General features: G+C 63.6%; 4 protein-coding genes across 4 annotated transcripts in view; 3 read left to right on the top strand and 1 right to left on the bottom strand.

The window, feature by feature from the left end:
- ARL16 (ADP ribosylation factor like GTPase 16) overlaps positions 1-23,593 on the bottom strand; it is a 251,534-nt gene that overhangs the window by 122,028 nt on the left and 105,913 nt on the right. The window lies entirely within an intron of this gene.
- Positions 307-7,191, top strand: TIMP2 (TIMP metallopeptidase inhibitor 2). Its single transcript, XM_057409649.1, has 5 exons — positions 307-677; positions 5,958-6,058; positions 6,140-6,248; positions 6,479-6,603; positions 6,940-7,191. The coding sequence occupies exons 1-5, from the start codon at positions 551-553 to the stop codon at positions 7,138-7,140; spliced, it is 663 nt and encodes a 220-aa protein (XP_057265632.1). The 5' UTR covers positions 307-550; the 3' UTR covers positions 7,141-7,191.
- On the top strand, positions 8,463-16,772 carry LOC130599294 (ubiquitin carboxyl-terminal hydrolase 36-like). Its single transcript, XM_057409656.1, has 19 exons — positions 8,463-8,764; positions 8,839-9,060; positions 9,681-9,791; positions 10,054-10,156; positions 10,405-10,472; positions 10,873-10,943; positions 11,063-11,145; positions 11,451-11,559; positions 11,811-11,951; positions 12,129-12,229; positions 12,314-12,443; positions 13,042-13,701; positions 14,220-14,338; positions 14,537-14,851; positions 15,138-15,283; positions 15,679-15,840; positions 16,026-16,141; positions 16,232-16,361; positions 16,453-16,772. The coding sequence occupies exons 1-18, from the start codon at positions 8,512-8,514 to the stop codon at positions 16,358-16,360; spliced, it is 3,039 nt and encodes a 1,012-aa protein (XP_057265639.1). The 5' UTR covers positions 8,463-8,511; the 3' UTR covers position 16,361; positions 16,453-16,772.
- On the top strand, positions 18,316-23,543 carry LOC130599267 (ubiquitin carboxyl-terminal hydrolase 36-like). The gene is given in 15 exon segments (XM_057409598.1): positions 18,316-18,568; positions 18,641-18,862; positions 19,361-19,471; positions 19,734-19,836; positions 20,085-20,152; positions 20,553-20,623; positions 20,743-20,825; positions 21,131-21,239; positions 21,491-21,631; positions 21,839-21,939; positions 22,147-22,276; positions 22,697-22,815; positions 23,014-23,149; positions 23,152-23,288; positions 23,504-23,543. Coding segments are annotated over 15 exon segments (1,824 nt in total).

Below are 23,593 nucleotides of genomic sequence, written 5' to 3'. Positions count from 1 at the left end.
CTCTCCCCATCGCACCGAGCAGCCCTGTGGGGTTCTGCTGGGGCTGTACCACGACGCGCAACAGGTTCTGGGCTAAGGTGGGGTTGGAGCTGCGGCCCGTGGAGGGGAGGAAGGGCGAGGGGGGAACAGGCGCGGAGGACGCGCTTCGGCACCGACAAAATCGCTGCCTTCCCCCGATCCGCTGCTCCGCTCGGCGCAGGCCGGGAGCCAGAGCTGCGAACCGGGTCCCGGGGCGGCGGCGGGCGGGCGGGGGCCGGGCCGGGGGAGGCGATCGCGGAGCCGCGCCGTGCGGAGGGGCGGGAGCAGCCGGGCTGGCCCTGCGCCATGCAGAGGAGGAGCAGCGAATCCCCGGAGCACGTTAAAAAGCGAGGCTGAGCGGCAGCCGGGGAAGGAAGAAAACACCCCCATAGAAGGCAGCGGAGCAGCGGCCACAGCAGCGCCCGCAACGCCGCGGCCGCCGGCCCCAAACTTTCTGGCGGCGGCTCGGGCGGGCCCGGCGGTGGATGCGGGTTTCTCGGCCGGGTCGCTGAGCCTGCAGCCCCGCCGCACGATGCCCGCCGCGCTGCCCAGCCTGCTGGCCTGGCTGCTCGTGCTGCTGCTCGGCAGGGCCCGCCCGGCCGACGCCTGCAGCTGCTCGCCCATCCACCCGCAGCAGGCCTTCTGCAACGCGGACGTAGGTGAGCGCCGCCCGCCGAGCCCCGCGCTTTGTCCACCGCGGGGCCCCGCAGCCCCGGCAGCGGCCACGGAGCCCCGAGCCCCGGCCCGGCCCGGCCCGCGCCAACTTCGCGGCGGGGGAAGGGACGGAAAGTTGGCGCGGAGCGGGCGGGAGCGGGCAGAGCCTCCCCGGGCCCGGCACCTGCCCGCAGCGCCGCGCGGTGCGGGCTCCGCGCCCCGGAGCTGCTGTCGGCGGGAGCAGATGCGCGGCCGGGCGCGGTCCCCCCGTCGGCTGTGCCCGTTCCCTCCGCGCCGCCCCGCGGGAGCCGTCGCCCCCGCGCCCGGCATCGGGTCCCCGCGCGATGCGAGGAGCCGCCGGGGCTGGGCCGGGCTGCGCGCTGAGCGGCCCCGCCGGCCCGGGGAGCCCCGGCCTCCCACAAGTCCGATCCCGCCGCGGAGGGACGTGGCAGCGCGGGGAGCCGCCGGGGCCCGGCACCGGCCCGGCAGAGCCAGCGCCGGGCTCGGTCACCTCCCGTCTGCGCCTTGTTTCCAGGCATTTCCTCTCCCCCGTTCCACTTTGTTCGGCTTGGATGCTGCTGAAAGGGAGGGCTTGGCAGCGCCGGGATCTGGATTCCTCTTTCTGTGAATAATGCCCTTATTGGATTTTAACATATTGCACAAACAGACCAGCCCCAGCTCCCGACGCTCTCCTTTGCGGGGCCGTTCCCAGGCTCAGCTGGAGAGGTAACATTCCCAAACACTTAGGTAGCCTCAGCCTCTGGACGGCCCTGCCCTGTCCCCTGCTCATTCTGCCAGGATTCTCCCGACAGATTCCCAGGCTGCACTCGCTCCTTCCAGACCCTGTTACTGCTGGTTTTCCTTCGCAACAGCAGGTCCACGGCATCTGGCTGCTGCCCCGTGTGCCTGCCTCTGCCCGGCCTTGCTGCCACCACAAAGCTTGTCGGGCACAGGGAGGTTTCCAGACAAAATGGAGCACTGGATTTTTAGAGGCAGTGTCTGCGCCGGGGGATGCCCGTGAGCGTGGCTGCAGCTTCCCTTCATGCTCCAGTCAGTCTCTGCTCTGGGGCACTTGTGACTCAGGCCTGTCCCGGGGTGCTGGCTCAGCCGTGACTCAGCTGCTGAGTCACCGTCTGTCTTAGTGGCCCTGGGGTGTCTTGCTGTGCCCCGGAAGGGTGCAGTGCCCAGGCTGGTGCCTGGATTGCATTGTCCCGCTGCCCTCGGCTGGTGTCTGTTACGTGGGTGCCTGGAGCTCATCCCGCTGTGGCAGCCTCGTCCTGGCTCCCAGCTTGAGCCCTGTCTGTGGTTCGTCTGGATCAGCCTTGCCTTGTTTGAGCCCAGGTAGGGAAGGGGCTGGGCTCAGGGAAGCAGGGTTCATCCTGGATGAGCTCCCCACCCTCTTCCCATGCAACAGGGATCCATCTCCTGCAGCCTGTGATCCTTGGCCTTCTTGCTGCTTCTCATCTTCTCCTGGATGCTCAGTCAGCTCCCTCCATGAGGGTGTGTGGAGCCCAGGGACAGCCTGGGGTGCTGGGGCCTTTCCTGACTGTTGCAGATGGAGCAGCCCGTGTCCAGGCTGGGCCCTGTTAGGGATGTGGTGGTGGATGCACCTCTGCATTGGGCTGGGTGTCACAGAAGGGCTGGGAGTTGTGTCACTGGAGCTGGTGCATTGCAACAAGTGACCGGTCCTGCCTGCACTTGTGCTTCCTGGCCCATGGGATGGGCAGTGGGGCTGCTCCCTGCAGTTCTGGAGATGCTCGGCTGCCAGATGAGGATATGGCCAGGCCGGGGTCCACAGCACAAGACCCGGCTTCTACCTGGTCTCCTCTGGAGCAGCATGGGGATGAGGGGTTGCAGGAGGCGATGCTCTGGGCATGGCTGTGGCTTTGGCTTTGTGTGGCGGTGCCAGCCCCAGGACAGGTCAATGGGGCAGTGGAGAGCAGGGGCTCCATGAATGCAGCCCTGGCAGCACTGCATCGATCCCAGTGCTTGATCCTGGGGATGGGGCACAGGGAGAGCGGCGACAGGGACCATGCAGCAGAGGGGGGTTAGGGGCAGCGGTGGAGCCGTTCTCTGCCAAGGGGCTGCCCTCAGGAGCTGCTGGTGTTGGTGTCGCCGGCCGAGCACCAGGGCCCTTCCTGAGCGGACGGCATGGAGGGGCCGTGGGCTGACGCCAGGGCCGTCGCTGATTGGGTCCCATCCCACTCCCGTCAGAGGCCGGGATGACGCAGGCGGCCGTGGCAGCGCAGCCCGTGGCTCCCGTGCGGGCTGAGCAGGGCCTGGTGCTGGTGCTGCCATTGCCCTCCCCACGGCGCTGCCCTCCCCCTCCCCTGGCACTGCCATGCACCGGGGCAGCCCCAGCCTCTGCCACTCTGCATCGCTCCGGCCTCCTCATCCCCACAGGGTTCCCTGCTCTGCTGTTGGTGGGTGCCCAGTGGGGCCGGGCGATGCCGGGCAGGCAGCGGGCAGTGCTGGCACTGGCAGCCATCCCCTCCGCTCAGCCGGCTGCCAGCAGCCCCGGAGAAGGGAGCTTTGTTCCCTGCCCATTCAGCTCAGCAGAGGCCCCTGCAAGAGACGTCCCCATGGGTTTATGGCCTGGGTGATGCTGTTTGCCCCCAGCTTTGCTGCCAGAGCTGCACCGCAGCCCTTGTCTGTCCCTGCTCATCATGGGCTCATTGCCCGGGCAGGGGGAGTGTTGCGGGGTCTGCTGGGAACCTTCCTTGTGGCCCATTTCATGGAGGGTCTGAGCACCTGTGGCTGTCCAGGCCAGTGGTAGGTGATGTGGCCAATGACGTTGGTTTTCGGTGAGGTCCACTACTGGTTTCTGGGCACTGGGGGTTTCCTCTATCCCTTGGCCCTGCCTCCTGGTCCCAGGGGTCCCAGCTGGGCTTTCCTCAGGGGCTCCCATCTGCGATCCCTGCGAATCGCCCTGCTCATGCTCCGGCTCCTGGCTGGCACAGAGCTGCTTGGCTGAGCTGCTGGGGTCTTGGCGGGGAAAGCGCAGCGCAGCCGTCCCCTCCACAAAGCCGCACTGTTCAGAACAAATCCGCCTAGAATTGGGCTGCATTTTTGTCAAATGATTCATCAGCACGTGAATGGAAAAGGCTGGAGCCCACTGAACCAGTCACCATTCCCCGCGCCTGGAGCAGCGGGGCCGGAGTTGGTGCACGGCTTTCCAGCTCCATTGCACCCAATTTCTGCCGCAGACGTGGGGCCGTGAGGGCCGGGGGACGAGGCAGCCACTGGGTGAGGGGCGAGGGGCGGCCCGTGCCTGCAGTGAGGTACAGGCAGAGGAGCAGACGCAGGTCTGGCAGCAGAGACCAAGGCAGTGTGTGCCGAGTGGAGCTGCTCCAGCCTGGGGCAGGGACCGGGGCAGAGATGTGGGCTGCTGCCTGCTGCAGGTCGGGATGCAGGGGCTGGCCGTTCGGCTGAGATACTGCCAGCGTGCCCGCGGCCCATCCACAGGGATGGGAGCTTGGCTGGGAAAGCCGTCAGTGCAGCACCTGTACCCGCAGGCACTGAGTCTGCCCGTCCCGCACCGAGCGAGTTCTCCCATTAACCCGGAGTGGCTGTGTTAGGAAGTGTCTTCTGGGCCCCTGCACATGCTGGTGGCCACTGTCTCCTTTCCAGAGTGAGCTCAGTTGGCACTTACAGTGCCCAAGTGGGGCTGTGCCCTCCTGACCTTTAGCTGAAATAGCCCATCCGCGTGCCCCCGTGCCCATGGTATTTATAGACCACGGTCAGGTTCCCTCTCCTTGCTGTGCCATTGGTGCTGCACCCTGCGTGTCCCTGGCTGCTCCCACCCCACCATGTAGTGGGGGACACATGATGGGTCCCCAGCTTGGCTGGCGCTGCTGCCCCGGCCAAAGCATGGCTCCCCATTCGCTATCCCACCTGCACATGGAGCAGGGCTGGCAGGGCGCTGGGGTGCCCTGAGGGATGGGGAGATGTCTCCCATGGGATGGTGGTACCCTCAGCAGTGCAGGGAGCCCTGCAAGCCCCTGCTCTGCACCTGGGCTCCTGAGGGTGCTGAGCAGGTGCTGTGGCCCTGGGGCTGCTGCTGTCCCCTGCACCACTGGTGTCCCTGGTGCTGCCTGGGGCCAGCCAGGAGCCCCAGTTCCCACACTGGCGGAAGGAGCCAGGCAGGGCTGGGAGCCACGGGGCTCAGTGCAGGGGCTCAGGCCACCACATGCGGCACCAAACCAGCTGCCGTGTCCTGAGCCAGTGAGTAAGGGTGAGCTGGCTGCTGCCTGCCCTGCAGGTCACTGCCACGTGCCAAGCACTCACATGCAGGTTCCCATATCCCTGGGCTCTGCTGGCAGCCTGACCGGGGGGACTGGCTCGAAGGTGCCATGGCCTCACTGGCTCTGGGGCACCTGACCTTGCCCGGTGGCACTGAGCACTGGGACTGCCCCGGGGCCACACAGAGCCGGGAGGGCTCTTGCCTTTGGCTGGGGCCTCGCTGCCTGCCCTCACTGGGCTGTATTTTCCCACTGCCTCAGCTCTCGGTGTCCCCGGGTTGTCTTTGTAGGCAGATGAGAGCAGGAAGTGTCACTGGCAGCCCCCGGCCCCGGCGGATGCAGTTTCTGTGCCTGTGCAGTGTGGAGCTGGCACGGAGCTGCAGCCAGAGCATCACCTTGGTGGCTCAGGGACCCCTCTGTGCTGGGGTGGGGACCCCGGGATGAGCTGCCTGTGCAGCACTTGATGGGCAGTGCTGGTGCCTGTGCTCGCTATGGCAAACAGCCAGGATGGTGCCTTGGGGATGCAGCTCCCACCTCCCTCCGCACCCAAAGGTGACCCTCCAAGTAGTTCCCTCTGCCCTTTTCTGCTCCAGCCTGGCCAGGCCATGCAGGCATTCGGCTGGGGCCCTCATCAGAGGTGGGTTTAGTTAATGACTGTGGGACAAATACAGTGGAGCTCCAGGACACTGCTGGCAGGTTTTAGCTGTCCTGGTGCCATCTGTGTGACAGGCGTGAGCCCAGGCAGGGCCAGCCTGAACCCATGGGTCCAGCAGCAGCTGAGCAGAGCTCGGGACAGCACTGGCCAAGGGTGACCGGATGATACTGGGCTGACCTTTCCTTATCACCCACTGTGAGGGTGCTGCTGCAGTGCTGCCCATCACCCTCCCCTGTGTGCCAGAGCCCTGTCCGTCTGGGGACAGCGCGAGGCAGCAGCTCTGTGGGGGGCAGCAGCGTTGGCTGCGAGAGTGGGAGCCGTGGTGGGATGGGGCAGGTGAGCAGGACCATGTGGCCACCCCTGCTGACCTCAGCACTTCTCCATTGCAGTGATCCGAGCAAAGGCCGTGTCTGCCAAAGAGGTGGATTCAGGGAATGACATATACGGGAATCCGATCAAACGAATCCAGTATGAAATCAAGCAGATCAAGGTAATGGGACACACTGGGGCAGGAGGCGGGGGGACGGGGCAGCCTCCATGGCAGCCGTTCACTCCTGCACCTTCTCGGCAGATGTTCAAGGGCCCTGATAAGGACATAGAGTTCATCTACACGGCTCCATCCACCGCCGTGTGCGGCCGGCTGCTGGACACCGGCGGAAAAAAGGAATATCTCATTGCAGGTGGGTGGCCGCAGGGAGGGCTCTTGGGGAAACCGGTGGCAGTGGTGGCCCTGTGGCCTCCTGAGGCACCCATGACGTGTGCAAGGCCCCCCCTTCCTTCTGCTGCCACCACCAGCCCTCTGTGCTGGACTGCAGCAGAGTCCAGCCCCTGCCGGGCCGAGCCCCAGCACCCTGACTCAGCACCAGGGTGCCTGGGGGGACACTCTGAGCTGCCTCTGGCCCCTCCACAGGCAAGTCAGAGGGCAATGGCAAGATGCACATCACGCTTTGTGACTTGGTCTCCACCTGGGACTCACTGAGCCCAACCCAGAAGAAGAGCCTAAACCAGCGGTACCAGATGGGCTGCGAATGCAAGGTGAGCAGCCGGGCTCCCCCGGGGTGGGCAGGGGCTCAGCCACGAGATGCTCTCCCCATCCTTCGAGGATGATGCTATGCAGGGAGCTGGGGGACACAGGAAGGTCATCCAAGTCTCTGTCTCTCTCCAGCTGGGAACTGGGGCCCACACTCAGGGGTTCCCTCAGTCCTCCCACATCAGGGTCACATCCCCAACATGCCATGCAGGGAAGGGGCAGCATGGCACCATTGGTCCAGAACTGGGGGCGAGTGAAGCAGAGCCATGCTGCTTCCCCGCGTCCCGTCCCACCCTACTGTCCCCCCTCGGGTGGTCAGTGGTGGTCTCTGTTCCGCACAGATCTCGCGCTGTCTCTCCATCCCCTGCTTCGTCTCCTCCTCGGATGAGTGTCTCTGGACAGACTGGGCGATGGAGAAGAACAACGTGGATGGGCGGCAGGCGAAACACTACGCTTGCATCAAGAGGAGCGATGGCTCATGTGCCTGGTACCGCGGCATGGCACCCCCCAAGCAAGAGTTTCTTGACATTGAGGACCCCTAAAGCCAAACAAGCGCATTCCAGTAGCCAGTAGAAAAAACCTGCGAGATGTTAGACTGGTCCATGCTGATATCAGTCCCTGGAGACAGCATGAAAACCCGCTTGGCCATGGTGGTCCTGGGGCTGCAGTGGCTGCCATGGGCATGCAGGGGGGCAGGGACAGGGACCTGCTCTGTGGCAGGGCTGAGCAAGGCATGGGGGGAACCCACAGTGGGGGCTGAATCCCACCAGGCCATGCTCAGCCCTGGCACCCTGGCATCTGTGAAGGAACAAAACCCTTGGGAGTGGCGGGAGCTGCCCCGTCTGTGTAGCAGGTCTACCAGTGCCTCCGCACCAGGGGCTCTTGCCAGGCAGGCCCTCTACTGCAGTGTCCCCTGCCACCTGCCAGCAGCAGGGACCCCAAATACCCCTCCCCAACCCCTGCCCATCCTTCCCTTGGAATGCAGGAAGGGTCTAGCCCTCCGGGCAGAACCGCTGGCTGTGTGTGAGGGGCTATAGGCCTTTTGTGGAGCCGGCTAGCTCCTGTGCAGGTGCTTGGAGGGGCACCTTAGCATGGCTGGAGGAACCCCCCCTGTGACACACCCTAGATCCGCTGCCCCTCTCTCCATGCTCCTCTCCTCCGGGGAACTGGAGGTGGGCACAGGGTTCACCACCTCCCCCAGCGTCGTGGTGGGGCCATTCCCACCGCAGCCGTCTGCATGGGGGCAGAGCTCCTGCAGCCCCTTCTGCAGCTGCTGTCATTGCATGGGCTTAGCCACAGCAGCTTTGCAGGCAGGAGGGCACAGGGGCAGGAGTTCTGGGTGCAGAGCCTTTCCCGTCTCCTCGTGCAGTACTGGCTGAGCCGTAGTCTTCAGCAGCACCTGGGCTGGTTGAGCTCCCCAATCCACAGTGGTGAGGATGGAGTCTTGTACCGGGGGGAGCATAGACTGCAAGCAGCTGCAAGAATCCCCGTCCTCCTCTGGTGCACCCCCCATTGCACCCGCTTTCTCTGAGCCATTCCCGTGTTGCAGCGGTGCTGGCACGTGCCGTGGGGCTGCCCGTCTGAGGCAGCTCCGTTCCGTGCGCCCACCGCAGCTCTGGGAGGTGTTTTCATGCTGAGCATCCCTCGTCCGGTGCGCTCCGCGCGGTGAGTGCGGTGCGGTGCGGTGCGGTGCGGTGCGGTGCGGTGCGGTGCGGGGCGCAGCCGGTGCCCCCGGGGTGGGTGACCCGCGGGGTGCGCGGTGTCGAGGCCGCGCCTTGCCGGGCAGGCCGGGGTGAGGCCAGGCTGCGGCCTGCTGTGCCAGCAGAGCGCAGTCCTGCAAGGGGAAAGGAACCGGGCGGTGTCCGCCGCTCAGCTGCCTCCTCTCACCGCAGCCGGAGCCACAGGGCCTCACCATGCCGGTCACGGAGAGGCTGCGGGAGATGATGAAGAGGGCCCGGCGGGAGATGGGCGGGAACGGGAGCATGACCCAGCTGCTGGCCGGCTCTGCCAAGAAGGTGCTGCTGCAGAAAATCGAGTTCGAACCGGCCCGCCGGAGCTTCTCCGAGCAGCTGCAGAGGCTCCGCGGCAAGTACGTGCGGCTGAACTCGCCAGCCAAGGCTGCCGGACCCCAGTGCGCCGCCGAGGAGGAGCAGCCGGTCAAGCAGGGTAAGTACCGGAGGCTCAGTGGGCACAGCCGCGGCCCGCACTGCACAGCTCACCCACCATTCCTCATCCCACAGAGAGCAGCGATGCCCCGGTGGGCCCAGGGGACAGGATCCCTGCGCCCCAGAAGGTGCTCTTCCCTGTGGGGCGCCTGTCCATGGAGTGGGAGAAGAGGTACCGAATCGGTGCAGGACTGCGTAACCTCGGGAACACATGTTTCCTGAACTCCACCGTGCAGTGCCTCACATACACCCCGCCGCTGGCTAACTACCTGCTCTCCAAGGAGCACCGCTGCACCCGTGAGTAGTGGGGCCTGGCTCGGTGGGCAGCTGTGCTGGCAGGTCCCTGCTCCCCGCGCTGGGCTCAGTATCTCAGCACGCGTGGCTGTGGCAAGGGCCATGTGGCTGTCAGGATGAGCCTTCTCTGCTCCCTCTGGCCACTTCTCCACGGAGATGCTGTTCCTGTGTACAGCTCCTTTTTCCCGGCCATAGCAGCATCCCTGAGCTTTGCATCCTTGTGTTTGGGGACACTTGTTTCCGTGGTGGGTGTAGCCAGGGCTAAGATGGCTCCAGCAGGATCTGCTGGCTTCATGGGGACTGAGCTGGACATCCCAAACAGCCCCTGCCTGCGTGAGAGCAGAAGGCTGCGTGCAGGCAGCAGATGCTGTTGATGTGTGGCTTTGAAAGGCGACATGATTGGCATGGCTTTGAGCTGTCAGCAAAGAGAGCAGCAGGGCATGCTGCGCCGTCATGAGACAGGTGCTGGTACCTGTGTACTCGAGATGCCTCAGAGCTGGAATGTACCACAGACCTCCTAGAGAAAATTGAGCTGTGTTGTGCAAGTGATGACCTTTCTCCTGTACAGGCTTGATCTCTACTCTGTTTCCCCCAACTTCCTGTCGTCTTCTCCTCTGCCACAGGTGACCAGGGCAGCTTCTGCATGATATGTATCATGCAGAACCACGTGGCTCAGGCTTTTGCCAACAGCGGCAATGTCATAAAGCCAGTGGCCTTCGTCCGAGACCTCAAAAGTAAGAAAGACTCCACTGTGCTCCTCTTCCCTCCCATAGCCGTGCTGGAGAGCAGGGAGTAATGTGTGAGCAGAACCTTTGAGAAGGGGCCAGGAGAACTCATGGAGCCTGCGGGGACCTGGTGACCTCATGGGCTGTGTGTGGGGCTCCCCTGTGGCCGACACGAGCCTGGTTTGAGGGGGCTCGACCCCTGGGGCCACCGAGGGAGGAGGGCTCTGTCTCTCGCAGCACGTGCTGAGGCTGATTCCCCCCTCTCCTGCAGAGATCGCTGGGCACATGCGCTTCGGTCAGCAGGAGGATGCACATGAATTCCTGCGTTATACCATCGACGCTCTACAGAAGTCCTGCCTGAGTGGCTGCACCAGGTACGTGGGGCCTCTCTCTGATGGGCTGTCGCTGCTCTTCTCCGCTGTCCTCTTGCTGGAGGGGACTGTGGGGTCAGTCTGTTCCCCAGGCGGCACTCGTGTTCCTGGGCCCTTGCCCCAGGAAGCTGCGTTGCCCCTGCAGTGCCCAGCTCTGAGCTCCAGCCAGGAGTTTGTGCTGAGGACACCGTGGTGGCTGCAGGGCGGCCGTAGTGCAGGAACGGTGTGAGACCCGGGGCTGCTGTCTCTAGGTTGGATTGCGAGACCCAGGCAACGACATTGGTCCACCAGATCTTTGGCGGCAACCTGCGATCCCGTGGTGAGTGCTCGGTGCCAGGCCCTGGGCCTGCAGTCACTCGGGGCTGTTGCTTTGCCGGGAGCCTTGTAGTTAAAATGCTCTGGGAAAATCACTGAGCACGTGGACATGATCCAGAGCTGCAGCTTCTCAGTCCCATGGGACCTGTGGGTCAGGAGCCCGCTTGTGGCGACGGCAAGAGCTGTCGGCTGCGGATCCCCAGCTCATCGCCGCCAGGAAATGAGCCCCCTGGCAACACTCGCTGTGCCAGCACGCAGTGGAATCGGCAGCCTTCCTCTGTGCCAGGCTCAGGCTGCGCATCCGGGTGCTCCCGTCCCAGAGCTCAAACTCGGAGAGGGGGAGGCAGTTCCTGCGTTGTGCAGGTCCGTGTGCCGGGGTGTGCTCATTGCTCTTTCCTTTGCAGTGAAGTGTTTGTCGTGCAAGAGCGTCTCGGACACGTACGACCCTTTCCTGGACCTGGCTCTGGAGATCTGGGTACTGCAGCGGGCTGGGGACCCGGTGCTCCTGCTCTCCTGGGGCCGGCATCTCGGCAGGGAGCGGGGCTGTCGCCTGGCCGGGCCCCCCGTGCGCTGACCTCTCCTACATCCTTGCAGCAAGCCAGAGACCTATGGCAGGCACTGGAGCTGTTTGTTAAGCCAGACCTGCTGGGAGGGGAGAACTCCTACCTGTGCGCAGGGTGCGTGTGGGGCTGTGGGCAGGAATGGGGCTGTGGCTGCGTCGGTGGGAAGCAGGCGGAAATCCACATCATGGGAGGGCTTCTCGACCTGTTCCCCGCTAAAGCGTGAGGCCGCGGAAGCCTGTGGTGAAAGCTGCCGCTCTGCAGCTCCATCCTCTCGTGAGGAGAACCTGGGCCAGCAGATGTGGCCGTGGGCAGGTGCCTGGTGCCTGCAGGGTCATTTTCCATGGGGTTTGCCACTTGGCCAGAGCTGGCAATCATCTGGGTGGTGGAAGAGCTTGAGTGACACAGCTCCTCTTGTGCAGATGCAACAGCAGAGTGTCAGCAACAAAACGCTTCAGCATCCACCGAGCCCCCAACGTTCTGACGCTCTCACTGAAGCGATTCTTCTGTGGTGGACAGAAGATCACAAAGGTGAGTGCTCGGCAGTGCCGAGCTGGGGCTGTCTCCTGGCCCGAGCAGCAGGGTGGGAGGTGGCCCTGCCGCTCTTGGTCAGCCGCGCGCTAGGAGCTCGTCCTGGCGCCTTCGTCATGGTGACCTCTGCCTGGGGAGGGCAGCCCCTGCTCCCTCAGGAGATGGACATGCAGGACAGCTGAGCTGCTCCTGCTCTAGCAGGAAACCCGTCTGCTGTGCAGGCTCCTGAGGCATGCTCTCTTCCTCTGCAGGCCGTGCCGTACCCCGAGTTCCTCAACATCCGCCCATACATGTCGGAGAACGAGGGGGATCCTGTAATGTATGGGCTCTATGCAGTGCTGGTGCACTCTGGGTACAGCTGCCACGCGGGGCACTACTACTGCTACGTGAAGGTGAGCCCAGGGCACTCTGGGCTGGGAGCTGCTGGGTCCCTGCAGGGTGTGGGAGGGAGAATACTCAGCAGATGTGCATGGTGGTGAGCATTGGGGGTACAGGCTGTGCGCCAGCCTGGTCTTCTGGCCAGGAGAGGCCCTGAACACAGCCCAACCCCATCCTCTTTTCTCCTGCAGGCAAGCAATGGGCAATGGTATCAGATGAATGATAGTATGGTCCGCTGCAGCAATGTCAAGGTGGTCCTCAACCAGGAGGCCTACCTGCTCTTCTATGTGAGGTGGGAGCGCCTGCAGCTCTGATCAAGAGCCTTCCATTTGGGCAGAGACTCACAGTTAACCCATGCCTTTCCCTTCCCTTCCAGACTCTCCGGCCCAGAGAAGAGCTTGGACAGGCCCATTGCCAGAGCTGTCCCCAGGCTGACTGGCTCTGAGGGCACCGTCTCCAAAGAGACAAAGAAAATTGTGAGCCACAGGCCCCTGTTCCCATCCTTGGTGAGTCCTGGAGGCTGCTCTTGGGCAGTGCTCACAGGAGCTGGGAGCTGCTGTCCCTCGGGCCCCTCTGCTGCAGCTGGGCAGGGAGCAGGCTGTTTGCAGGACGGGTCCTGCTCAGTGGAGGGTGCCTGTGTGGCCCCGAGGGCAGGATCACTTTGTGCCCCTGGCTCCTTGAATTTTCTCCTCCCTGAACTTAGAATCATAGAATCATAAAATCATTAGGGTTGGAAAGGACCTTAAGATCATATAGTTCCAACCCCCCTGCCCTGCGCAGGGACACCTTAGGCTAAATCATATCGCCCAAGGCCTCGTCCAACCTGGCCTTGAACACTGCCAGGAATGGAGCATTCACAGCCTCCCTGGGTAACCCATTCCAGTGCCTCACCACCCTAACAGGAAAGAATTTCCTTCTTATATCCAATCTAAACTTCCCCTCTTTAAGTTTTAACCCGTTACCCCTTGTCCTGTCACTACAGTCCCTAATGAAGAGTCCCTCTCCAGCATCCCTATAGGCCCCCTTCAGATACTGGAAGCTGCTCTGAGGTCTCCACGCAGCTTCTCTTCTCCAGGCTGAACTTCTCCCTCTCTCTTTGTGCAGGGACGCAGCGTGCGGCCAGAGAAGAGGGGGCCAGGGCCGGAGGTCGGGGTGCCCGTGGACCGCAGGACATTGAGTACGGGACCAGAGCTGCGGAACGGCCCCGCCCCGCTGAAGCTGCCCGTTACATCGCTGCCAACCGGAGCGGCCTTCAAAGCCTCCTGCGTGGGCACAGCGCTGCCCCGTGCCGCAGCCCAGAGCCCAGAGCCTCCCAGGTCCAAGTCACGCCTGGGCTCCAGCACCACCAGCAGAGCAAGCTCAGCTGAAGCAGATCATCCCCAGCAGAGCTCCGGGGAGGAAAGGATGCCACCTGCCTGGGCCACATCCACAGTGCTGCTGGGCCTCACCCAGCAGCCCGGGAGCACTGGGCATAGAGCCCGTGACTTGGAGGAGGACTCGGGAAGCAGCAGTGCTGCCAGCCCAGCGCCTGCAGCAGTGGGGAAGCTGGACACAGTTTCCCAGGAGGCCAGGAGCAGATCCAGCAGCTCCAGCACCTCTCGGGAGACAGGCTGTGGCACCGACGTCCCCGGTCCCGCGCCAGCTGCCCCCACAACCACCAGGCGCAGGAAGGTGAAATCCCCGTGGTCGGCCAGCGCTGCTGTGGGGCAGAGCAGCAGCACATCACCACCACCGGCCAAGAGGCTGGCGCTCTCTGCCAGAAAGGTGAGCCTGAGCTTCTGTCTGGGACCTTCAGCAGGTGCCTTCTGTCTTCTGAAGCAGGGCTTGTGCTGGCAGCCAGTGCAGAGCCAGGGCTGGGGATCGTGCCTGGCCAGAGAGGGTGGAAGAAGCCCCAGCCCAGGCTACAGAGGCAGGGCCGAGCTGCTGCTGTTCCCATGAGTGGTGCAGAAGAGGTGGCTCCTGCCTTGCTGAGGACACAGGGCAGCCTCGCCAGCCCTCCGTGGGGCGAGCGGGAGCAGGAGGGCTCAGAGCTGCCCTCTGGGCACAGCGGTGCAGCCAGGGCTCAGCCCCGGGCCCTGGGGCTTCTGGCCTTGAAACTTCTTGCTTCCTTTTTTCCGTGGTGCTCCTCGCTAAAAGCACTTCTGATTCCTCTTCCACCACCCCGCTTCCCTCCCCCTCTGGTGTCCCCTTTGCCTGGGCTCCCCTTTTGATTTTCCCCTCTTGGCTGACGGAAACCTCTTTTCTTCAGCTCACCAAGTCTTTATTTGTGCCGGTCCCTGCAGGGCAGGAAGCTGGGCAGGAGTGCCCACCACGCGCGGCGTCGCGCGCAACTCGCTGGCAGCCGCTTCCCACCGACCAGCAGCTGCCCCGGCTCGGCTCTGCTGCCTCTGGGCACGTGCAGGTGAGCAGCGCCCACCGCAGCCAGGCCAGCTGCGGCCTCGGGGGGCTCCTCGAGGTGACTCTGGCCTCGGCGCTGGCTCGGGGGTGATTTCGGCATCTGGCTCCCCTGCTCTGGACTGCCCCAGCCCCTCGGCACCCAGCCTCCCCCCTGGACAGTGCCGGTCCATGACCACCCCTCACACCACCTTTCTCTCTGCAGCAGGGAGGAGCCCAGCCTGGTCACCACCGGCTCGCTCCCAAAGAAGAGGCGGCTCGAGGCAGGCAGCAGCCTCAGCACTCCTGCAGTCAAGGAGGAGGTCTCTGTCCCACCCCCGAGGAAGAGGAGACTTCTTACTGCGGAGGCCTTGGAGTCCCAGGAGGGGCCAGAGGCAGGAGGTCGCAGCCGTGACAGGGAGGCACCAGGCTCACAGGCCCCGGAGAGCTGTCTCATGTCATCCCCCCGAGCCCACCCAGACTGGGAGCCCACCTCTGCCGCAAGTTGGGAAAAGAAGAGAAGGAGGAGAATGGAGGAGAGGTAATTGCTGTGCTCGGGCCTGCTGCCACATGCGAACCCTGCTCCCCTCTGCTCTGCCTGGAGTCAGCCTCCCTGGCTTGTTGCGGGTGCTGCTTGTCTTCCTGCGGGTGGGATGACCCATGCAAGGGGCCAGCCCAAGTGCTGCCTTGCTGCGGGTGCTTTCACCTCTTCCCAAATGCAGCGCTGCGGTGTGGGTGTCCCTGCATCCTGTTAAGCTGTGGGGAAGCTCCACACAGTGCCAGCTCCACTCTGGCTGGAGAGAGCTGATCCCAGCTGCCCTCCCCAGCTGCAGTGTGGCTGCCGTGAAGCCCTGGAGGGCAAAGAAGCAGCGAACAGAGGCTGATGTGGCCAGGCACCACAAGCACAAGTGCAGGGGAAGTGCCAGCAGTCAGGCCGTGGGGGATCCAGCTGCCCAAGTCATCTGTGCTGCAGGTATGACCCTGTGCATCCACCCTGGTGCCTGGCAGGGGGGAGCTGGTAGCTTGTCTGCCCGAACGGCACTGGTTTCCAGTCCTTGGTGCTTGTGGTCCATTTAATTTCCTGGTGGTCCTCACCTGCCTGCTGCCCTTGCTTGGGTTCCTGCAGGCCAGCGTACTGCTCGTGCAGCAGAGCAGCCTTACGATATCCATGAAGAGCATCGGCTCCTCTGCCGACAGTTGGAGGGGCAAAGATTTACCCCCAGCTCCTCCCTGCCCAGGACAGGCCCCAGTATTCCCAAGCACCCTGCACCCTCATGACACTGTTAGTCCTGACAGTGTCTTTTGGGGCATGAGGTCTGCCTTGGAGGGTGAGCCTCTGCCTCGTGCTCACCTTGCCTGTTTCCACAGTGGCAGCGGACAGCCAGGCTGGAGCTGGGCACAGGCACTGCCTTGCTGCCCAAAGGCCGGTATGTGACGATGGGGCTGGCGCAGCACCAACGACCCAGCTGGAGTCCGCAGTGGTGGAGCAGCTGCTTGTGGATTCCTTGGACAAAGCTTACGGCAAACAAGGTAATTAATCCCTTCTTGCCTGCGTGGGTGAGCAGCAGCGCAGCTCCCCTGCCTTGATCATTGCCAGGGCCTGAGCTGCTGCACCCAGGTGGGGTCCTAGAGTGAGGGGCTCCAACCCTGGCTCTGTGCTGGCGGGAGCCGTGGAGCATGGCCCGGGGCCCCGTGCTGACAACGCTGCTTTGCAGTCTTGACCTGGAATGGCGGCGTCTCGGCTGTCAGTTGGGATGCCATGCAGTCTGCAGCCTCAGCCCGCAGGAAGACCATCATCGATGAGTGGGATGAGGAGTTTGACAGAGGGAAGGTGGGTGCTGGCCCCATCCCTGGCTGGGCTGGTGGGAAGAACCTTGGGCCACCGTGTACTGACCCCCAGAGCCTTCCTGCCTCTGCACAGGTGAAGAAGGTTAAAAAGCGGAGGAGGGAGCAGAGACACCAGAATCCCTGGCAGTGGCTGCACCGCCAGCGCAGCTTCTGGGCAGTGACGCATGCGGCCAAGGCAGCGAGCCTGCGCCACCGGCTCTGAGGTGAGCAGGTCCAGGGGCCCGGAGCAGAGCTGGAGGGGGCAGGCGCAGGGCAGCTGCAGGCCGGGTGCTCACACGGCTCCTTTCCTTCCAGCCGGAATGCCAGTGAGCGGGAGGAGAGGTCCCTGCCATGGAGCCCTGTCCTGGGAGCTGCTGTGGAGGGAAGAGGACACCGCTCCCCACATCTCCACGCTCGATGTCCCTGCCTTCTGCTGTGAAGGAGCCCAGGAGGACCGTGCCTTGTCCGGGCTCCTTCAGCAGCTTCCCTGCGCCGAGGCCTGGAGCAGCCCTTTCTCCCCCCAGGCCTGGAGCCCGGCTTGGGGGGGCTCCTGCCAAGTGCCTCAGGACCATTGCTGCTGCTCCAGCTCCAGCCCCATGACCCCGGCTGCGCTCTGCACCTGGGGCTGCTCCTCCCGCTCCTTCTCCCCCTTTCCCTCTTCACCATGCTGAGTCACCATTCACACCATCCCCTCCACCGGCCCTTCCTGTGCTGCGCATGGGGGTTGGCGCCTCGCGGGGACGGGGCGGCCGTGGCCACCAATAAAGATGTGTTGGTGATTTGGTAGTGCTCAGCTCTGGGTTAGGGCCAGTGGGACCCGCTCCCGCAGGTGGGGTGGTGAAGGAAGGGCCGGGAGAGAAGCAGCTCCTGGTGCCTGGGGCGAGCACACAGGGTGGGCTCCTGGGTCCTGCTCGGCTCTGACTGGGGCCAGCCTCATCCTGCCCCGGCGCTAGGCCATTGCTGCTGCTGCTCGTGAGCTGCCTGCAGGGTCAGTGCTGCTGGGGCCTCTGAGTCAGGTTCCTGTGGGTCGCAGGTGGGTTTTCTTTCAGCAAGGACTTTGCTGAGGAGGAGGCTGGAGTCAGGCTGGCTGTGATCTCAAACCCAGGTCTCAGTGCTGCCCGTTGTGCTGGTGGCCGTTGTGCTGGTGGCCGTTCTCCCCATGAGCCGCAGTCACCTGGGTGCTGCTGCTGGCAATGCTGAGGGTTCAAGGGCTGGTTTCTTGCCTGTGACAGTTGTGCATTGCGCTTTGTTGTTCTACCCTAGAAGTGATTGTGCTTGGCAGCAGGGAGGTTACTGTGTGAGATAAGGCGCAAGCAACCAGCCCACTGGTGTGCAGCCGCAGGAATCCCCTTCCTCCTCTGTTTAACCACCCTCTGTCGCACCTCGGGTCCTGCTTTCTCTGATCCACTCCCGTGGTGCAGTGCTGGCACGTGCCGTGGGGCTGCCCGTCTGAGGCAGCTCCGTTCCGTGCACCCAGCGCAGCTCTGGGAGGTGTTTTCATGCTGAGCATCCCTGTCAGGTCTAAGATGTCGTACTGGACCAGTCCGGGCAATTTCAACGTATTAAAGAGAGACATTAAAAAGAAAACCCCACCTACAGCGCCCCTCGTCCCGCCCGCGCGCTGTGTGGTTGTATCACACGTGCCATTGCTGCTGGCAGCCTGAGTTTACTGTTGCCACTTGTTCTGGCGCCGGCTCTGCCCCCTGTGCTCTCATTGTAACCTCTTGCCGATGCTCGGGCCCCACGTCCGCCCCTCGGGGAGGGGGGGGGAGCGTCCCCCCCGGGTCCGCAACAGGCACGTCACAAAGCCCGCTTGCCCCAGCGCGGTCCCCCGGCACTATATAAGCGGTGCAGGCGCAAGCTCAGCTCAGTCCTCTCGCCCGGAGCTGGGCGGGACGCGGAGGCGGAGAGTGAGCTTCCTCCCCACGGCTTCAGCACGCGGTTGATCGGGCGGAGCCGTCGGTTCAACGCGGCTGATTGGACGAACGCGGAGCAGCGGGCTTCGCGGAGTGGACGCGGTTGGCGGGGCGGAGCGCCGCGAGGGTTGGGTGCGGGCGCAGCAGCGCCTGCTCCTGAGGACGCCTGTGCCTGGCGCACGTTGTGCGGTGGGAAGAGAAGTGCCCAGTGCCCCCGCTCAGCCCCCACCTCTCCCTGCAGCCGAGAGCGCTAGGGTTCACCATGGCGATCATGGAGAACCTGCGGAAGGTGGTGAAGTGGGCCCGGCGGGAGATGAGCGGGAGGGGGAAGGTGGCCTCTCTGCTGACTCAGGTTGCCAAGAGGGTGGTGCTGCAGGTGGCCAAGAGTGAGCCCCCCAGCTGGAGCTTCCTCAATAAGCTGCAGAGTCTGTGCAGCAAGTACATGCGGCTGAACTCACCGGCCAAGGCTGCTGGACCCCAGTGCGCCGCCGAGGAGGAGCAGCCGGTCAAGCAGGGTAAGTACCGGGCTCAGTGGGCACAGCTGCGGCCCGCACTGCACAGCTCACCCACCATTCCTCATCCCACAGAGAGCAGCGATGCCCCGGTGGGCCCAGGGGACGGGATCCCTGCGCCCCAGAAGGTGCTCTTCCCCATGGAGCACCTGTCCATGGAGTGGCAGCAGGTGCACCCAGTCGGTGCAGGACTGCGTAACCTCGGGAACACATGTTTCCTGAACTCCACCGTGCAGTGCCTCACATACACCCCGCCGCTGGCTAACTACCTGCTCTCCAAGGAGCACCGCTGCACCCGTGAGTAGTGGGGCCTGGCTCGGTGGGCAGCTGTGCTGGCAGGTCCCTGCTCCCCGCGCTGGGCTCAGTATCTCAGCACGCGTGGCTGTGGCAAGGGCCATGTGGCTGTCAGGATGAGCCTTCTCTGCTCCCTCTGGCCACTTCTCCACGGAGATGCTGTTCCTGTGTACAGCTCCTTTTTCCCGGCCATAGCAGCATCCCTGAGCTTTGCATCCTTGTGTTTGGGGACACTTGTTTCCGTGGTGGGTGTAGCCAGGGCTAAGATGGCTCCAGCAGGATCTGCTGGCTTCATGGGGACTGAGCTGGACATCCCAAACAGCCCCTGCCTGCGTGAGAGCAGAAGGATGCGTACAGGCAGCAGATGCTGTTGATGTGTGGCTTTGAAATGGAATGTGATGGGCATTGCTCCGACCTGTACTGTACTGCCCCGTCTCCTGTATTGCTTTGACCTCTACTGCATTTGTTCCCAACCTCCTGTCATCTTCTCCTCTGCCACAGGTGACCAAGGCAGCTTCTGCATGATATGTATCATGCAGAACCACGTGGCTCAGGCTTTTGCCAACAGTGGGAGCGTGATAGAGCCAATGGCCTTCGTCCGAGACCTCAAAGGTAAGAAAGACTCCACTGTGCTCCTCTTCCCTCCCATAGCCGTGCTGGAGAGCAGGGAGTAATGTGTGAGCAGAACCTTTGAGAAGGGGCCAGGAGAACTCATGGAGCCTGCGGGGACCTGGTGACCTCATGGGCTGTGTGTGGGGCTCCCCTGTGGCCGACACGAGCCTGGTTTGAGGGGGCTCGACCCCTGGGGCCACCGAGGGAGGAGGGCTCTGTCTCTCGCAGCACGTGCTGGGGCTGATTCCCCCCTCTCCTGCAGAGATCGCTGGGCACATGCGCTTCGGTCAGCAGGAGGATGCGCATGAATTCCTGCGTTATACCATCAGCGCTCTACAGAAGTCCTGCCTGAGTGGCTGCACCAGGTACGTGGGGCCTCTCTCTGATGGGCTGTCGCTGCTCTTCTCCGCTGTCCTCTTGCTGGAGGGTTCTGTGGGGTCAGTCTGTTCCCCAGGCGGCACTCGTGTTCCTGGGCCCTTGCCCCGGGAAGCTGCGTTGCCCCTGCAGTGCCCAGCTCTGAGCTCCAGCCAGGAGTTTGTGCTGAGGACACCGTGGTGGCTGCAGGGCGGCCGTAGTGCAGGAACGGTGTGAGACCCGGGGCTGCTGTCTGTAGGTTGGATTGCGAGACCCAGACAACGACATTGGTCCACCAGATCTTTGGCGGCAACCTGCGATCCCGTGGTGAGTGCTCGGTGCCAGGCCCTGGGCCTGCAGTCACTCGGGGCTGTTGCTTTGCCGGGAGCCTTGTAGTTAAAATGCTCTGGGAAAATCACTGAGCACGTGGACATGATCCAGAGCTGCAGCTTCTCAGTCCCATGGGACCTGTGGGTCAGGAGCCCGCTTGTGGCGACGGCAAGAGCTGTCGGCTGCGGATCCCCAGCTCATCGCCGCCAGGAAATGAGCCCCCTGGCAACACTCGCTGTGCCAGCACGCAGTGGAATCGGCAGCCTTCCTCTGTGCCAGGCTCAGGCTGCGCATCCGGGTGCTCCCGTCCCAGAGCTCAAACTCGGAGAGGGGGAGGCAGTTCCTGCGTTGTGCAGGTCCGTGTGCCGGGGTGTGCTCATTGCTCTTTCCTTTGCAGTGGAGTGTTTGTCGTGCAAGAGAGCCTCGGACACGTACGACCCTTTCCTGGACCTGGCTCTGGAGATCTGGGTACTGCAGCGGGCTGGGGACCCGGTGCTCCTGCTCTCCTGGGGCCGGCATCTCGGCAGGGAGCGGGGCTGTCGCCTGGCCGGGCCCCCCGTGCGCTGACCTCTCCTACATCCTTGCAGGAAGCCGAAGACCTATGCGAGGCGCTGGAGCAGTTGGTTAAGCCAGACCTGCTGGGAGGGAAAAACTGCTACCTGTGCGCAGGGTGAGTGTGGGGTTGTGGGCAGGAATGGGGCTGTGGCTGCGCCGGTGGGAAGCAGGCGGAAATCCACATCACGGGAGGGCTTCTCGACCTGTTCCCCGCTAAAGCGTGAGGCCGCGGAAGCCTGTGGTGAAAGCTGCCGCTCTGCAGCTCCATCCTCTCGTGAGGAGAACCTGGGCCAGCAGATGTGGCCGTGGGCAGGTGCCTGGTGCCTGCAGGGTCATTTTCCATGGGGTTTTCCACTTGGCCAGAGCTGGCAATCATCTGGGTGGTGGAAGAGCTTGAGTGACACAGCTCCTCTTGTGCAGATGCAACAGCAGAGTGTCAGCAACAAAACGCTTCAGCATCCACCGAGCCCCCAACGTTCTGACGCTCTCACTGAAGCGGTTCACGTATGACGGGGAGAAAATCACAAAGGTGAGTGCTCGGCAGTGCCGAGCTGGGGCTGTCTCCTGGCCCGAGCAGCAGGGTGGGAGGTGGCCCTGCCGCTCTTGGTCAGCCGCGCGCTAGGAGCTCGTCCTGGCGCCTTCGTCATGGTGACCTCTGCCTGGGGAGGGCAGCCCCTGCTCCCTCAGGAGATGGACATGCAGGACAGCTGAGCTGCTCCTGCTCTAGCAGGAAACCCGTCTGCTGTGCAGGCTCCTGAGGCATGCTCTCTTCCTCTGCAGGCCGTGCCGTACCCCGAGTTCCTCAACATCCGCCCATACATGTCGGAGAACGAGGGGGATCCTGTACTGTATGGGCTCTATGCAGTGCTGGTGCACTCTGGGTACAGCTGCCACGAGGGGCACTACTACTGCTACGTGAAGGTGAGCCCAGGGCACTCTGGGCTGGGAGCTGCTGGGTCAGGCTGTGCTTCGCTGCTGGAAGCACTCTTGTAGAGTCCTCTTGCCTGCCCTGGGCTGCTGTGGGCTTTGGCCAGAGGAACTCTGCTGGTGGGTGCTGTTCCTGCTGGTCTTCGGGCCAGGAGAGGCCCTGGACACAGCCCAACCCCATTCTCTCTGCTCCTTCTGCAGGCCAGCAACGGGCAGTGGTACAAAATGAATGACAGTGTGGTGAGCCACAGTAATATCCAAGAGGCGCTGAAGCAGGAGGCCTACCTGCTCTTCTATTTGAGGTGGGAGCGCCTGCGGCCCCCAACCCCACTGCGGGGCAGGGCTGGCACCACGTGCAGGAGAGGTCCAGCCCCTTGCCATGGTTTTGCTGTCGATGAAGAGCATCTCCCTCCTTGGAGCTGCTGACTCCTGTTTCTCGTGTGCAGCTCTGATTGAGAGCATTCCATTTGGTCAAAGACTCACGGTTAACCCGTGCCCTTCCCTTCCAGACTCTCCGGCCCAGAGAAGAGCTTGGACAGGCCCATTGCCAGAGCTGTCCCCAGGCTGACTGGCTCTGAGGGCACCGTCTCCAAAGAGACAAAGAAAACTGTGAGCCACAGGCCCCTGTTCCCATCCCTGGTGAGTCCTGGAGGCTGCTCTTGGGCAGTGCTCAAGGGATCTCAGAGGCAGGGCCGAGCTGCTGCTGTTCCCATGAGTGGTGCAGGAGAGGTGGCTCCTGCCTTGCTGAGGACACAGGGCAGCCTCGCCAGCCCTCCGTGGGGCGAGCGGGAGCAGGAGGGCTCAGAGCTGCCCTCTGGGCACAGCGGTGCAGCCAGGGCTCAGCCCCGGGCCCTGGGGCTTCTGGCCTTGAAACTTCTTGCTTCCTTTTTTCCTTGGTGCTCCTACCTAAAAGCACTTCTGATTCCTCTTCCACCACCCCGCTTCCCTCCCCCTCTGGTGTCCCCTTTGCCTGGGCTCCCCTTTTGATTTTCCCCTCTTGGCTGACGGAAACCTCTTTTCTTCAGCTCACCAAGTCTTTATTTGTGCCGGTCCCTGCAGGGCAGGAAGCTGGGCAGGAGTGCCCACCACGCGCGGCGTCGCGCGCGACTCGCTGGCAGCCGCTTCCCACCGACCAGCAGCTGCCCCGGCTCGGCTCTGCTGCCTCTGGGCACGTGCAGGTGAGCAGCGCCCACCGCAGCCAGGCCAGCTGCGGCCTCGGGGGGCTCCTCGAGGTGACTCTGGCCTCGGCGCTGGCTCGGGGGTGATTTCGGCATCTGGCTCCCCTGCTCTGGACTGCCCCAGCCCCTCGGCACCCAGCCTCCCCCCTGGACAGTGCCGGTCCATGACCACCCCTCACACCACCTTTCTCTCTGCAGCAGGGAGGAGCCCAGCCTGGTCACCACCGGCTCGCTCCCAAAGAAGAGGCGGCTCGAGGCAGGCAGCAGCCTCGGCGCTCCAGCGGTCAGGAAGGAGGTCTCCATCCCGCCCAAGAAGAAGAAGAGACTTCTCTCGGAGCGGAGGCCTCGGAGTCCCAGGAGGGGCCAGAGGCAGGAGGTCGCAGCTGTGACGGGGAGGCGCCGGGCTCACAGGCCCCGGAGAGCTGTCTCATGTCATCCCCCCGAGCCCACCCAGACTGGGAGCCCACCTTGATGCAAGGAGGGAAAAGAAGGGGAGGAAGGGGAAGATGAGCAGCACCAGGCAGCTGCATAGACCTGTAAGCGCCAGAGACCGCACACCAGTGCTCCAAAGGGCCATTAGGGCAGTCAAGCCACCAGCCCTCCAGGGTGGAGGCACAGTGTCATGCTTGTGGTGCGAATGACTTTGGCAGCTGGTGTAAAAATTTACCCCCAGCTCCTCCCTGCCCAGGACAGGCCCCAGTATTCCCAAGCACCCTGCACCCTCATGACACTGTTAGTCCTGACAGTGTCTTTTGGGGCATGAGGTCTGCCTTGGAGG

This window comes from Pezoporus wallicus, unplaced genomic scaffold (genome assembly GCF_028554395.1).
Source record: "Pezoporus wallicus isolate ANWC-B61680 ecotype Strahan unplaced genomic scaffold, APGP_CSIRO_Pwel_v1 contig_12974, whole genome shotgun sequence".
NCBI classification, from domain to species: Eukaryota; Metazoa; Chordata; class Aves; order Psittaciformes; family Psittacidae; genus Pezoporus; species Pezoporus wallicus.
This window is presented reverse-complemented; position numbering and strand designations above follow the sequence as displayed.